The sequence below is a fragment of the Grus americana genome, chromosome 2, assembly GCF_028858705.1.
Source record: "Grus americana isolate bGruAme1 chromosome 2, bGruAme1.mat, whole genome shotgun sequence".
Taxonomy (NCBI): Eukaryota; Metazoa; Chordata; class Aves; order Gruiformes; family Gruidae; genus Grus; species Grus americana.
In genome coordinates, this window is record NC_072853.1 from 72,359,346 (window position 1) to 72,375,193 (window position 15,848).

Genomic DNA, 15,848 nt, shown 5'->3' on the forward strand with positions numbered 1-15,848 from the left:
CCCTGCACCCCTTCGACGGTGGTCCCAGCGGGAGGGCTCAGGGCTGCCGGGGCTTTGCCTGGGACGGGGCTGGGGGCGACACGCACCGCCCACGCACACCCCCACGCACACACCGCCCCTACACCTTTTCCCCCAAACACCCTCCCACACCGTCCCCTCACCCAGCCCCACAGTCCCTCCGGCACCGCCCGTCCCCGGGGCCGGGCCCAACCCGCCGCCTCCCCCGCTCCGCCGGCGGCGGCGGCGCAGGAGCCCGCGGGCGGCCGCGGAGGAGGCGCGCTCGGCCGCCGCCGCCTCCTCGCCCCGCCGCCGCCGCCGCCATGGCGGTGCGGAGCCGCGGCGTTTGGCGGCGGCTGCTGCTGCTGCTGCTCCTGGCCGGCTCCGCCGCCAGCCCGGCGGAGGAGGGCGGCGGGCGGCGGGAGGCGGGCGGTGGGGAGCACGGCGAGGAGGCGGCGCGGCCTCACCACGACTCCTCGTACGGCACCTTCGCCAGCGAGTTCTACGACCTGCGCTACCTCTCCGAGGAGGGTGCGGCGGCCGGGGGCAGGCGGCGGGGCCGGGCGGGGCGCGGCGGCCGGCGGGGCGAGCCCGTCGCGGGGGAGGGAGGGCCGGGCCGGGCGGTTGGTGGCGGCCCGGCGGCGGTCGGGCGAGCGAGCGGCGGCGGCGGCGGCGTTCAGCACGAAGGCCAGCGCCCGCCGCCATCTTCCGCCCGCCGCCGACCGGGCGGCCTCCAGCCCTGCCACTCGGGGGCCGGGACCGCGGGAGCCCCGGGTGCCCTGCCCGACGGCCGGGCCCTCCGCACGGCTGGCGCCTCGCTCTCCGCCGGGCTGCGGCGCGGCGGCTTCCCTGGGCCTGGGCATCTCCCCCAGACGAGGGCGGGGGCAGCCCACGCCGGTCGGCAGAGCCGGGGGCCGCGGGGCCGCGGCAGGAGCCAGGGAGGGGGCCGGGGGCCCGGGGTCTGTCCCCGTCCCGCTGAGCGGGGCCGGCCGGCGGTGGCTCGCCTTCCAAGGGGCAAACCCTCTGGTGAAAAGCTTGTCGGGCCGCTAACTTCGAAGGAGTGCTGGGTTTTGTGGTTTTCGAAATGCTTTGTGATGTCTTGGGTAAGAAATATAGGAGAGGCGTCGGGGGTTTGTGGCTTTTTTATTTTAAGTTGCAAATGGCAGAATGTTAAAATTCCAATTTTGTGGCTAGGCTGCGTTGAAAGCCGGCTACTTGATACATTTGAAACAAAAAAAAAAAAGGAAGAAGTGAGAAGATAGGATGTCCTGTGATCAGTCTTACGGTGATGCCCCGCTACAGGCTGCAGTGATATTTTGCCAACTTTTTATATTTATGCTGGGTAATTTACCCAGGCCCCAAATAACATTGATGGAGGCTGTCATTTGCAGTTTACAGCATACTTTCTCCATTGGCATTGCCAGAAATCTAGGAAAGCGAATCAGGGCTCCCAGATGCCTGAAGTTGTGTAGGCTGAACGTTTGTTTGCAGATGCTGTAACTAACTGCAGTGTTTATTTCCTATTCAATGAAACACTTTCAGAGAACTTCCTAGTTTCACAACTAGCACTTTAGTTTTCAGTTGGCTAAATAGAAGAATGTCCTATCAAAATATCTTATGTTCATGCAACGGACACAAACTTCTACAAGCCAAGACAGAGAAGGTCTGTTTGCAAATGTTCACAGTATCGCAGGGCAGACAGGGGATCAGGGGATTGCTTGGGGTCATAACTCTCACTGTCCAGCTCTTCTGGGTCTTACTTCACATATGATTGCAGGTCATCGCTGCAGGCAATTCCCCATTTTGATACTCTCTTACCTTTTAATTCAATGCATGTTTTATTTTACTTCTTAATGGAGGGTGTACTGTAAGGTCCTTTCAGTATCCATTCCTGTAGCTCTGAATCTGGTTCCCTCCATTTATACTTAATACCGTCATTTATAGCTAAGGAGTCAGATTTTGTTCCCTTACAGATTTCCTGAGGGGACTAAGAGTGCACAAAGAGATACCTGAGTGGAGATCTTTAATTGTTAGCTGACTCTGCTACTTCATGTTCCTGCTCCCTTAAGTTAACTTTTGCCCTCGGTGTAGCAAAGCCATGCTCCAGCATCCTTCTCCCTTCTTGACGAATGTAGGAAACCTAAGAAAATTTTTGTTTTCAGTTATGGGTGTTACTTTAGTACCTGGATCCAGTACCATCTGAGCAAGGGATTACATATGTGACAAAGTAGTCCCTCATCTGAACAGCTCAGTTATTAGCAAACGAAGTAAATGCTATTGGAACCCTTTTCAGTGTTATTGCTTTTTATTCCTTGTGTTTTACTTAGTAATGATTTATTCTCATTATACAGGTTACCCTTTCCCTACTGCTCCTCCTGTGGATCCATTTGCAAAAATAAGAGTGGATGACTGTGGAAAAACCAAGGGATGCTTCAGGTCAGTCTGAGATAAGAGTGCAGATACCTTCATGTTTGCAAATGCTGATTGATTGCATTGGAGACTTTGGTAAATGTTCCATATTCATTTTAAGAAAATATTATTATTTAAGAACATACTTTGTAGCTATGGACTATATTATTTGAAGAAACTAGATTATTTAAGGACATATGTCATAGTTATGGACCTACAGTTATTTCATGTTTCTTGTATTTTCACGAAGCACTTACAAAACCCGAGCTAGGAAGATCAACAGAGTAATACTGAGTGTAATTAATTGCTTGCTGTACTGTTTAAATACTACACGTTCTTACACTAAAAGAGTAGTAATTGCAGACAATTAATGGTACTTTGTGTATAGCATAATATAACATGTTTTACTGCCATTATACCAAAATGCGTTCTTTTAGTTTTTTCTTGCAGAAACACAATTAAGTTCCACAGCAGGAAATTGCAAGGAAAAGTTATATATATTTCCAATTCCATTTAGGTACGGTAAACCTGGGTGCAACGCAGAGACTTGTGACTACTTTCTAAGTTACCGTAGAATAGGAGCTGATGTTGAATTTGAATTGAGTGCCGATACTGACGGCTGGGTGGCAGTGGGATTTTCCTCAGACAAGAAAATGGTAAGACGTGTACAGTTCTTCACGTTGCTGGTGTGCACACTTTTACATGCTAGGATATAAGTAATTTGTATTCGATCTTTCACAAACAGAGCATATAAGGAAAATACTGACTTGCTGAAAACAAAGCACCGTTCGGTAGCCAGTCTGGGAGTGGAAGCCAGGCCTACTGCCTCCCAGAAAACTGCTTCATCCTTCCTAACATAGCCTTTCCCTTTTTCCCTAAGAATTACAACAGTATTTCAGTTCAGGTGTGAATGTCTGAATGTTACTAGCTTTTTGCCTTTTTATCAGAAAAGCCCTCAGGGGTAAGCCAATTCTTGTGGAAATGTCCTATCACGCTTTATGACAGTGTTACTTGAGCAAAAGGCACATCAGAAGCTAAATAGCAAATAATTTTGATCTTCAGTAAATCAGCTGACTTTCAGTGATATAAATATAGCTTTCACTGTTAAACTTTGGAAATCTTTTTGTTTCTTTGATACCTGTGTGTTCCAGGGAAGCCACAAATGTCTGACAAAATGACTCCTGCTAATTGAAACATACATACTCTGGAAAGCAGTCTTGTTAAAATTCCTTCTTCTATCTTTTCTGGATTTTATTCGGTTTGGTTTTATGCTTATTCCTGTACTTACTTTTTCATTCAAAAGCTTCACTTTTCATTGTGTTTCAATGAGCAAAACAGGAGCAAGTACTGTGTGAACGTTAAAAAACCTGAGCAACAGACAACTTATGCAAAGAAGTGATCCTTGGTAAAATGTTTAGGATTAAAATGCACTTCGTAATGTAGGTGTTCATATACAGAAACATGCCTAAGGATATAAAACAATACTGAGCCTATGTCCTAAATCAGGAGTCAGAGGACAGGACTGTTTCTTGTAGAGTTGTAAGCAGTAGTCTGAAAAAATACAGAATTATTTTAACATGACTCTGTAAATAAACACAATAAAGACAGAAGTCTTTTGTGTCATAAAGAACAGTTCACGTCACAAGCAACAGCTCATGTTTTTAATGTTGTGAGGAACAGTTTTACAGCCAAATTTTCGGAAGAGTTTCGATGCCTGGAAATGCAAGTACTCAACAGGGTTTTCAAAGCATCTCAGCCCATTTAAGTATTTGGCCTGAAGCTATCAGAGATCCTGTTGCCAGTGTGTAACTCTGATATACCTGCAGTAGACCTGCACTTCATCAGCCCCTTGGAAAGCCAGCGTTACCTTTCATCCCAGGCACACCAAGCAGCATGTTAGGTCGGTCTCAGCTTCTGGTAAGAAGAATAAAGTTAAGTGTAAAGTAAAAGGTTTTGCTTCCAGATTTGCTGTGTACATGATGCCTATCAATCAGCTGGACTAAACCAGCTAGCATCTGTCTTTCTCTCTTGTTCCCCTGCTGACTTCATCCTTTTTCATAACTTCCAGGATGTTTTGGTGTCCTGGGATACGGAGGCTGTAATGGTAAAATGACTCTGGGTCAAAACAGCTTGGCTGTGAGAAGTGGGCCGTGCCTTGGAGGGCCTCATCAGAATGGTGTGGCCTGGATAGCTACAGAAGTTCAGGGGAAAAACCTATTTTTTGTCCTCAGTAGTTCTGGGGTTTTTTTAAAGTCCTGTGACCTATTTCTTTGTCTCATATAACACTACACTTTTCTGCTTGCAGGCTTTTGTGCCTAGGCAGGATTTTGTAATGTCATTCTATTAATTGGTATTCAGAATGCTTTTTTCTTTCCTTTTTAGTTTTTTATGTGAAAACAGCTTTATTTTTGCCTCTTTGTACTGAAGAACGAGGGATTTGCACTCAGATGTATAAAAATTAAACTTGGCAACTAAGTTACAGAGACAAGGATAGGCTCAAGACAGAAGCTGGAAAGGTTGCCTGCAGCAGCACCGAGGTGCAGAAACTGTTCAAGCATGTTGTTTTACCTAGTCGTCCCCTTTTCCCCTCACTTTCAGCACATCTTTTACAAATCCACGTAGCAATATTCCCAGAGAGCTGAACTGCACCTTTTTGTCTCCTTTCCCTATAACAAAGAACTCGGAGATGATCACGTTAGCAAGCATCGTGTCTATCATCAGCATGACATATCAGAACGATTAGTATTGGACCTGTATTTAATATGGCACCCATACCTGTGGCAGTGGTGTTCAGTAAAATGCCACTCATTCAACTTGGACAGTGTTTTAATGGTTCTAGATACTAAGGCTTCTATGAGATAGTGCTCCTAAACTTAATGCTAATCCCTGAGTGATGCAGTGCTCTACCACTTTGGCAGTGACCTCGCTTAACTCTTCTCGCAACTTGTTGAATATTTCTGTGAATGACCTCTACAAACAATTGTCTCGCCTTTCCTTCTGCCCGTTGTTTCTTTGCTTAGTTGTAATGCCTGGTGGCTGTTTATACTATGTGGCAAAGCACGTATTGATTACGCTTTTCTTGTATCTTATGGTGTTCTGTTGCTGCCTGCTGAACATTATTCATTTTCTCTTAAGAGGTATAAGAAGTGATCTTCCCTTAAGCAAACATGAGAAGAGATTAGAAAAAACAGACTGCAATTTATGTTATCATTTGACCAGATTTAGTAGATTTATCTCCTCTATTTTACCCAATTTTATTGTATTTCTGTCCATGATTTGATGCGGTGGATTTTGCACACATCAAGGATTCAAGACCTCCAGTTTTTATGAAGCAGGTTCCAAGAACTTCACAAATTACAACAGAAAACAACCTTCCACTGATTAATTAATTTATTGATGTCAGGGTGATATAATGTCTTATAATTTTTTATTATATATGTTAGGTAACATAACTCTAAGAGAGATCCAAAAAAGAATTCAGAGACAGTAAGGGTAAGTAAATATTACTGTCCACTTTGTGCTTTTCAATCTGACTGAAGACACATGGTTAGGGAAACAAATATTTGCGTATATGTAACTTAGAAAGAAAGAATAAGTGCCCCAGGTCTTGATTAATTTTTAATAATTAAAATTATATACATAAATGAGGAAATGCTTTGTGACACTTTTGTTTTCTTTCTACCAATATGTTTTGGCCATGTAGGGAGGGGATGATGTCATGGCTTGTGTTCACGATGATAATGGAAGAGTCCGAATACAGCACTTCTATAATGTTGGTCAGTGGGCTAAAGAAATCCAGAGAAATCCTGCTAGAGATGAAGAAGGGGTTTTTGAAAACAATCGTGTAACGTGTCGATTCAAGCGTCCTGTATATGTTCCCCGAGAGGAAACCATCGTAGATCTGCACCTGAGTTGGTACTATCTGTTTGCTTGGGGTCCAGCAATTCAGGGTGAGTTGATTTCCATGCTTCTGGCAGAACTGGGGCGCCAAAATCGATAAATGCCTTTCTATTACAATATTCTTACTAGATCCCCTTTTTTTAAAATGAGGCTTAAAAGAGGTAAAATTCTGGCAGTATGAGGCTTAAGAGGTAAAAAGGAAGGCAAAATAAGTAGTCCTACCTGTCATGTTTTCTTCACTATCTAGTTATTATCCCCACTCCCCAAAGATAAATGGAGGTAAGGATAATTCATAACTAGATGTTCTGATTTCCTTTGGAGGATGTTTATTGTTTACTTGAATTTCATTTGTTTTATTCAGAAGTTTAATTTCAGAAAGCAGAGAAATGACCCTACTCACTGCCAGTGTAGTATTGCATGCTCCTGTAGGTTTGAAAATTACTTGGCTTTCTACCTGTTTCTTTGATAGAGTTATAGAAAAAATGCATCTGATGTTATTTCTTTCTGCCCTTACCTACTAAAGGTTCTATAACTCGTCATGATATAGACTCACCACCTGTATCAGAGCGTGTTGTCAGTATTTACAAGTATGAAGATATTTTCATGCCATCAGCTGCCTATCAGACCTTCTCTTCTCCATTCTGCTTGCTCCTTATTGTTGCACTGACCTTCTATTTATTGATGGGAACCCCATGACCGATGGAAAATAGCAAGAGTTTGTCAGTGGAAGTTTCTCAGGATGGACGGCTATGTGGATGGACGATGCATTTTTCTATTGGAATTTATATCACACCACCATCATCATCTAGCTGCTTTTGAACATAGTTAGCTTCTCAGAAGAATGAAATAACCGTCTCCTTTGAGTGGCAGAGTGGTGACAAATCATTTAAGAATAATCAGCGAACACATAGGAGAATATTTTCAGTGTTGTGACTACTTGCTTAAAGAAAAGGAGACTTTTGTAAAATCAATGTGTGTGTGCGTGTGTATGTGTGCTTGGGAGGGGTGTCTGTATGTGCGTTTAGGCAAATTTAGTGATGGACATCTTATCAAATAACAAAATTGCCTTCCAAATTGCTCCCAGAAAGCAAATTTGGAAAAACATTGTAATGCTGTTTGGTACTTCTGGAGCAGAGAGCACAACTCCAAGTGCAGTTTCTGAACTTAAGATCAGAAATATACTGACACAGCAGTATAAAACCTGCCCTTCAGCAAAGGCCAGTTCTCTCTTCTTTTTTTTTTTAAATATTTATGAAGGTTTACTTGGTCTAGTACTTTCCAAAACTAAACCTGCATAATCAAGCATTAACATGACTTTTTTTTTTTCAATTGAAAAGAGGTGATGAATGTCTTTACAATAATAATAATGTTTCAACAGCCTTCTTGAAAGAAATGGCTACTTCTTTTATGACTGAGATACAAAGTTATTTAAACAAGGGGAAGGGAGAATATAGTAATGTAAATTCTCCATACATAGGAGAAACAGATGTAAAACATAGAGAATATAGAAGTTCCCAACAAGCCATAGGATGTCCTCCCAATAGATTAAATCAATTTTTCTCTTTTTGTGAAAAAAACAAAAAGCAACAAACACCCACTAATATTGCTGACATGTAAATATGTTTTTAAGCAGTTGTGTAGTAGTACCAAGTAATCTGTTTTTCTGTGTTGTATGCCTGTATATCCTGTTCATGTTAAAGATGAATATGGGCAGCTGGTGTTAACTTACAAAGAAATGGAAATATATTTGAGATTATTTGTAAGGAAAGATAGGGATTAAGAAGAAGAGCAATATCTTTAGTTTCATCAAACCATTGCTAAAATGTAGTTACTGTGGAAAAAGATGAGATAAAGAAGAAATACATTAGATTTTTTTATCACCAATAAATATTACAAAGGTGAGCGCTAAATATTACCGAAATTGAAAGTGTCAAAAGGTATTTATGAGCCACAGAATATTATGAAAAACTTTGATTTCTTGTGGAGAATTTCTGTTCTTCACATAATAGGAAGTGTATGACGTATACATGTAGTAGTTGAATGTACTTAGATAAGGTTGCTCTTTCACTTCCCAACTTGCATTAAAATTCTATTTAAATAGAACTAAAATTTGAATTGTGCCAAAGTTCTATCTAATGTGGTACGCTTGAGGACTCTGTAACACAGGATCTAGTAAAGCATGTGATGGACCTAATTTCTATTTTCATTACTGCTTAGAGTAAAAAGATTAACTAGCCTTGCTGGGTTTGCATCATTATTCACAGACTGAAGTTTGTAGACTAATTTTTTAGGCTCAGGATTCTTCAAATCTATGCTTAAAGTATATAAATTAGGTTTAAAGAGGAATTTATCTCCATCACAAACACTTTATCCCTATTTCAAAAGAAAGATTGCTTAGTAATATATATTTTCATTGATTTCTTTAAGAATTCGTTCACTTAAAATTGTGGGACTAGAGTTCAGGAGGGGAAAGAGAAATTTGGAATGAAGTGAACTTTAAAAGTGCATATAATACCTTTATTTAGTATAAATTACTTCTTTCAAGTTGGAAAACCTACTCATCATCTGACAAAATACATTGTGGAGACCTCATAATAAGGAAGGTCTGCTTTGGTCCATGATAGCTGTAAAATTTAGTCTTAAGACTGTCTGAAGCAGAGAGCTGAAGCCTTGGATAATGAGTTTAATATTCAGCAACCAGGTGAAGTGAAGATATCATTAAGGGAAATTCTTTCTCCTTTGTGCTAATTCATAGGCAGCTGAGATAGTGCAGTTCCTTCTCAGAGATCACAGCTATTTAAAGTAGCCTCAGGGCTGCTGTAGTTTATGGCCTTGTATTTACTGTTTTGGTTTCAGGTATTTACCTGATTATCCACTAAAGGGCTAATCTAATAATTGAAAAGTACTGAAGTAGGATAGAAACCCATTTCAGCTCCTCATTTCTTTTTTAAAACAGTGCTAGATTTAGGATAGTCTGGCTGGATCCAGGCACAGAGGTATAATAAAGATGACAATAATAATACCGAGGTAAATGTGCAACACCTGTAGAGCTGCTTTCCACCTATATGGAGTCAGAGGTGTTTAAAGTTCAGGCTCTAAAGCGACACCAAATTCAGAGCAGAGGTGCATAAGGATATGTCCACTGCCAAGTATGAACTGCTTCAGGCTTCAGCTGTACCCCTGTTCTTGATTATGGTAAAAAATACAGGGTTTTCCCCCATTTTTTTAGGTTACCTCTAAGTGTGCTGTCTGGTGGTTTTGTCATATTTTTCTCTTGTTGAAGTATTAGCAGAAATGTTCACTTCTATAAAAGCTTTCACCCAAGCTTCAAAGTACTTAATTAGCACTAATTGAGTATTTCTAATCAAATGAGAGGAAATAGAAGTCCACAACAAGCAGCAAAACAATCTATTGTTTGGGATTTCAACTGACGGTTGAGTTTAGCTGTATTATTATCTACAAGTAAATTGTTCCAAAATTTTGCATACTACTTCCCAGATATTACTAAAGTCATAATTTCTGCTCTAAACACTTTGCAGGTGGAAGAGGTAAAATAGAGGAAAGTTTAAGGACAGCTGAAAATAACTGTGGCACATTAGAAGCAGGAGTTGGGGTAATTTTCTTTTAGTGAAATAAGTTTGCTGTCTTGTGGCATTTTGTCTGAGAGTTGCTCTTCAGAGTGGGAAAAGCAGGAATAGGAGATTCATGCTGACAAAGAAAGAAGGTGTGAGTGCTAGAAATTAGTAGTTGGGGAGAAATATGAGACCAAAAAGGCATAAGAGAAATGAAAGGGCTCTAATTCAGTGGTACTTTGATACTTGGTAAGTCTTAACATTTGAGTGGGCATAGTAACTTGTCATGGAAGGTATTTTGTTTTTCTTTTTTTTTTTTTTTTCTTTTTAATATTGAAAAGCAGAACTGATCCCTGTTATACAAAGTTACTACAAAGTACCTTTCTTCAAAGTAATTTTTAAGGGATTAGGGCATTTCAAATAGTTTTTTCAGATTTCTCTAATTAACAGGAACCAACACTAACTAGAGGAAAAGGTCTCCTTTGAAAAGGAGGTGGATGTTTCCTTCTCCAAATCAAATCATTTTTAGTTTCCTTATGGTGACTACTACTAGCAAGCAGCTGTTAAAGAACACATTTCCAAAGTGCTTTTATTTTTAGAATTACTTGCTGCAGGGTGACCTAAAACAGAGGCATAGAAAGTGCATGTTTAAGAGTATGGTGTCCTTTGGAAATTTAACTTTGATTATTAATTAGAAAGATAGTACTGGCAAAGACCATAAGGCATTAATAAATGTCCCTGAATATGTTCCTTCCATGCAGAACAAAATTCAGTTGTTACCATTGCTTGTTACATTAACCATATATCACCCTTTCCTCACCCTGTCCATCTTACCTAGAATGCTTTATACTCAAAGTTTGTAAATTAGTTGGAAATCGGCTGCTTATATTTGTGACAGTGCCTATCACAAAGGGACCTTGTTTTGTGACACTAGTGTTTGACTGGTACCCCACTACAAATAATAAGCTAGGCCTGAAATTATATTAAAAATAAGTAGGACAGGACAGAGAGAAAAATAAGTGGAGAGGACAGACTTGCAGAAAGCAGGGGTTTTTTCTTCACTGGAATCAAATAATTGTGTATATTTTTATGTATAGGTGAGATACTTGATGCTAATTGATATCCTCCCCCCCCAAAAAAAAAAAAAAAAAGCCTAGCTGGTGTGATAATGTTATTGGATATTGGACGATGCTTTCTTCAAAATTCTATTACTATAAGGGAAATACTCTGAGTTTGAAAGAGAATATATTGATGAGAAAAGTTCGAAATCCCTCTGTGGCCTCTTGTCCTGCTTGATTGGTTTTGCAATACTTGGATAGCAAGAAAATAAACACTTGTAATCTCCCTAATCTGAGGAACCCCTCAGATTGGGTTAAAAGTTGTCAAAGTTACGTTTGGCACTGACTTTTCCAGTATTCAGCATAGGGATTAGAGAATGACTGGAGCATGGTGTACATCAGCAACCCACCAGGCAGCGGTTTTGAAGCTCGCTTGGGGAACCATGTCCTGGGTCTGAACTAAGAGCAGCCTTGCAACTGCCTCCATGTACTCGAATGGCTACTGCGAAATGGAAATAACAACCAGCATGGCCCATCCTACACCAAATCCCTTAAATATGTGTATCTTCTCTTGCCAAACTGTGGATGGTGTTCTTACTGTGAGCGTTAATGTCTAGTCTTCGTTGGAAGAGTACTGTGCTCCTTGTCACTAGCCTATGTTCTGTCCCCATTCCCACAGATGCCTTATGCTGTTTAGGGAGATGATGCTGAGAAGTCTTAGCCCAGCTGTGAAGAGGAGTTAGTGGGTAAGGAGGACTGACACACGGTTGTCTTCATGGTTATCCAGGTCACAATTAGAAATCTGTGTCATTGGTGATACTCCAGATATCTGTAAGTAAATGTCTGCTATAAGTTTAAGGGAAGATGTAGGTCTTCCTGGTTTTTGTCTGCTCCTTGCTTTCCCACCCATCCTGTGCACCAGACATTTATAAACCAGCAAGTTATTCTCCTTTTAGAGAACAGAGCCTCTGGCCTTTCTGATCTCTTCTGGGTCTGCTGGAAGTTTGCAGCATGCCATACTCTAGAGGTAGAATTCAAGCTTATATATAAATGTCATAAGTTCTATCAGCATTTACATTGCATTTTGTGACTCTCTGGTTTCCTTGGTTTGACACGCTAATGTGTAGCAGGTGTACTTCCCCGCCCACACACACACACTCTTTTTTTTTTAACATCTCCAGATAGATTCCCCAAAGAAAAGTATTTGGTAATAGCTTTAGGAGAAGGAAACCTGTATTTCACACAATTACGAAAGGTCCAGTACAGCTTATTTTCAGAGATACCTATTGTGAGAGTGTTAGTATTTTATACAAAGTATAACTTCATATAGAACCTTACATTTATGATAGAAGTGGAAATACATTTAATTATTACAGGGTTTTTTGGTGCTGCATGGAGCTGTGTATGCACATAACTTGCATGAATTGGCAACCTTTGTTTCCACCCTGAGTCCACGGCATGTAATGAACGGGTGAAGCAGTCTGCTTGAACGCTATACCGTGAGGCATAGGTGACCTCAAATAGTTTGGGACAGAAGAGTGGAGAGACTGGTGGTAAGGCTGAATGACAGGGAAGGGCTAATGGCTTTGGCATATTTCCTATTTTTGCATGAGTTTACGTATGGCAGAGTGCATCTGGTGCTTTTAATCACAAGCAAATGTTACTTGATGTGAATAGAAGGAACAGAGTCGGACTTTAATGAGGATTTAGCTTTTATGCAGGTCTTAGCTGTGTAAGGGCTGATGTGGGCACAAGGTCAGACTATGCCTCAAGATGTGTACTCCGGTGAAACTCCAAGGTAAGAGCCAGAGGCTTGATCTTGCCTTCGGAGGTATGAAAACCCATCGAGACCCTGTAGACAGTAGCAACAGTTGGCTGCTACGTACGTACCTGCTCCCTGGCCATTTTACAAACTAGTGCTGCAGCAGTTGGAGTATCAAAAGATGGAGGCGCTACATCTTTTCTCAACGGCTTTCATTGTACGTTGTCTATTTTCCCTAATTATAATTTCATTATTGGTATTTCTGTAGCAGTGTATGAGGGCCTAATGCAGCTCTCCCACAGCCTGCCCAGCACAGATATGGATCTGACTGGAAGGTATTCAAGAAAATTTCAATTTCCCAAGCACAAAAATTAATCGAACCAAAATAATTTATATTTATTGACCATATGTCAAGTTTTCACCACATCTTTTTTCATATCAAGTTATTTCTGTGCAATTTATATGTTGAGATGTCTGGTTTTTGCAGATACAGAGTAAGATCTAGGTAAACCTTCCTTTCTAAACCTGTTTTATTAGTATGAAATAATCACTTGAGTGATTTTTTTATGGTGAGTTTGGTGAAAGTATGTATGGTTGAACTTGATTTTTTAACTTATCTAATTTGGGCTTAGATAGGCAAAAACAGTGTAATTTTGAAATGTCAAGGAGGACGTGTGCAGCTTGTGGAGCTGATGGGTGTGAAAAAGCAGTCTGAAAAGACATTACTTTGAAAATCTGTGATTTGAATTGGCAATAGCAACGAACTTGTCGTAAGGAAAGGGGCAGGTTTGGTTGGGGGTTTTGGGGTTTTTTTTTTGATTGCTAAGTAGTTTGAATTGCAGTCCTAGACTATCTATCTCAAGTTGGAAGGGATCCATGAGGATCATTGAGTCCAGCTCCCTGCTCCTTGCAGGACTACCTAAAACTAAGCGATATGACTAAGAGTGTTGTCCAGATTCTCCTTGAACTCTGCCAGGCTTGGTGCCATGACCGCTTCCCTGGGGAGCCTGCTCCAGTGACCGACCGCCCTCTCAGTGAAGAACCTTTTCCTCATGTCCGACCTGAACTTCCCCTGACACAGCTCCATAGTCATTCACAACTGTTGCTTTTGCCCTACTTCTGTGTTTCTTACTGAAGTAGGAATGTTCTTTCAAACCGACATGAGGTTGGAATACATGCAGGACTTCACAGCCCCTGTTTTAGAACAGCCGCTGCTCTGTATAGGCTGGTTTTAGGTAATTAAAGGCTATTTAGGAACGTCCTGACAAGGTGAACTTTCACATGGCACTCAAGAAACTGTCTGTAAAGGTATTGTGCTCTTTATAGAATACAGCGTTACAGAATTACCTGGTGGCAGTACTTTTCTGAGCTATTTCTAATTGATACTTACTCAAATTCATGTTTACATGTTTAAAGAAGTAATTGGATTTTTCAAAAGTGCCAAGCAAATCTTTTATGGCTCCAATGCCTGCTCAGGGCAGCGAACATTTTATGGTAACTAGTGATTGCAATGTGTTGCCTAATTTAGTTTCACGTCTCTCTCTTAAGCCTGACATCATTCAATTCAATTTCATAAGATGGTATTAGTAGAAGACTAAATAAAGGAACAGTTCACTTAGGTTGTGTGCCAAGGAATAAAAATATTCTTGCTGATTTTTCACAACAGTGATCTGCAAAGTTTAGATAAATGATAAATATTCTTCCCAGAATTAATATTTAGGCAATGTAAATTTGCTGAAGGTATTTTTGTGTGTAAGTCTGAGAATGATACATGAGGGTTAAAAACAAAAGGGTAGACTCTGCTTTGGAGATAAAAGAAGACAAACCACAGAATCCTACATGTTGCCTGAATCCTAGCTGATTTTTTGGGGGCAGAGTCATCCAGAAGAATACACAGAAACTTGAGATGTTACCTGCTAGGATATTATGTTTGCAGTTTTTATATACTAACCTTTTGTCACCTTCTTCAGTACAAAAATTAGCCTCACATTAGTGTTTTTACATATTTTTTTTCCAAACAAGATGCAACAAGGATAAGTTCAGTAAGTCAAGAAAATACTGTTATATAGAGTATTAGGAAAATAAGAAAGGAAGCATGGATGCCATATTTAAATCTAGGAGGAAAAAATATTATTTAAGTACAAAATATGATATCTGCTTCTGAAATACTGGACTGCTCACATATAAAACAATGATTTCTTTTTCAGTTTTTCACAGTTGGTGATATGAAATCAGGGATAAAAATTGAAATAGAAAAAAGTACCACAATGGGTTTTCTCTAAAGCTGGACGTATCATTCAAGTCTTGACACAGATAGTCAAAGACGAAATTCCAAACCTATTAACTAATTAGAAAACAGAAATAGTGGGACCTTGATATTTGTGTGTGATGTCCCCAGCCTTTATTTAGGCAGATATGTTTTGTTAGCATATTTGAAGCATCACAAGTACTGTTTAGGTTAAAGCAGATGCCTGGTATGTTTTGGTATTTCTGATTAATATATCCTGAGGTCTGGTTTGCTTTAACCACTTTGCAAGTAAGCAGGCTTTTGTAACTATGTTAACTGTTGCCACTTCCTTTTGTATTCCACTGAAGTGTAATGGTTGAACCTGAAATGTTATCTCTACCTTTTGACTTTGTTCAGCGTTCTCAAGACTAATACATAGAAAACATACAAATAAGCAACTTGTAACTATAGTGCTAAGTGGTGTTCTGCATTCTTTATGCTAGGTTCCGTTCTGTATGCCAGTACCCAGCATCCATGTGAAGTCGATGAGCGTTTGGTCGGGTAGGAGTGCAGAACTGGGGTTTCGTAGTCCAGAAGTAATCATCAAACTTCTTTGTATTTATGCACTAGTCTTTTCAGAAAAATAACACTGAATGAATACATAATGAAATTATGGTGACCTACGGGACTACTTTACAATCAGTGCATGCCCTAAAATATTGCTTTGTAACATCTGTTTTATACTAAATGTTGGTGTTCAAGTGAGCCTTGTTAGCTATTTGACAGTGACAGACAACAATATTTATAAACCTGTTATAATAAATGCCTTTTTAGTCTAAGAAAATGTGTGGTATGGTATTTATAAAAGGGGAGGAGGGAGGGAGGTCTCTGTGAGGCTAAAGAAGTCTCTGCTGCTGCCTTGT

The 15,848-nt window shown here is 40.6% G+C and overlaps 1 protein-coding gene across 1 annotated transcript; it reads left to right on the forward strand.

Annotated features, from left to right (window-relative positions):
* Positions 1–203: 203 nt before the first annotated feature.
* Positions 204–15,769, forward strand: FRRS1L (ferric chelate reductase 1 like). Its single transcript, XM_054818204.1, has 5 exons — positions 204–528; positions 2,349–2,433; positions 2,924–3,062; positions 6,110–6,356; positions 6,830–15,769. Exons 1-5 carry the CDS (start codon positions 321–323, stop codon positions 7,000–7,002), a joined length of 852 nt encoding a protein of 283 aa, XP_054674179.1. The 5' UTR covers positions 204–320; the 3' UTR covers positions 7,003–15,769.
* The last annotated feature ends 79 nt before the right edge of the window (positions 15,770–15,848 follow it).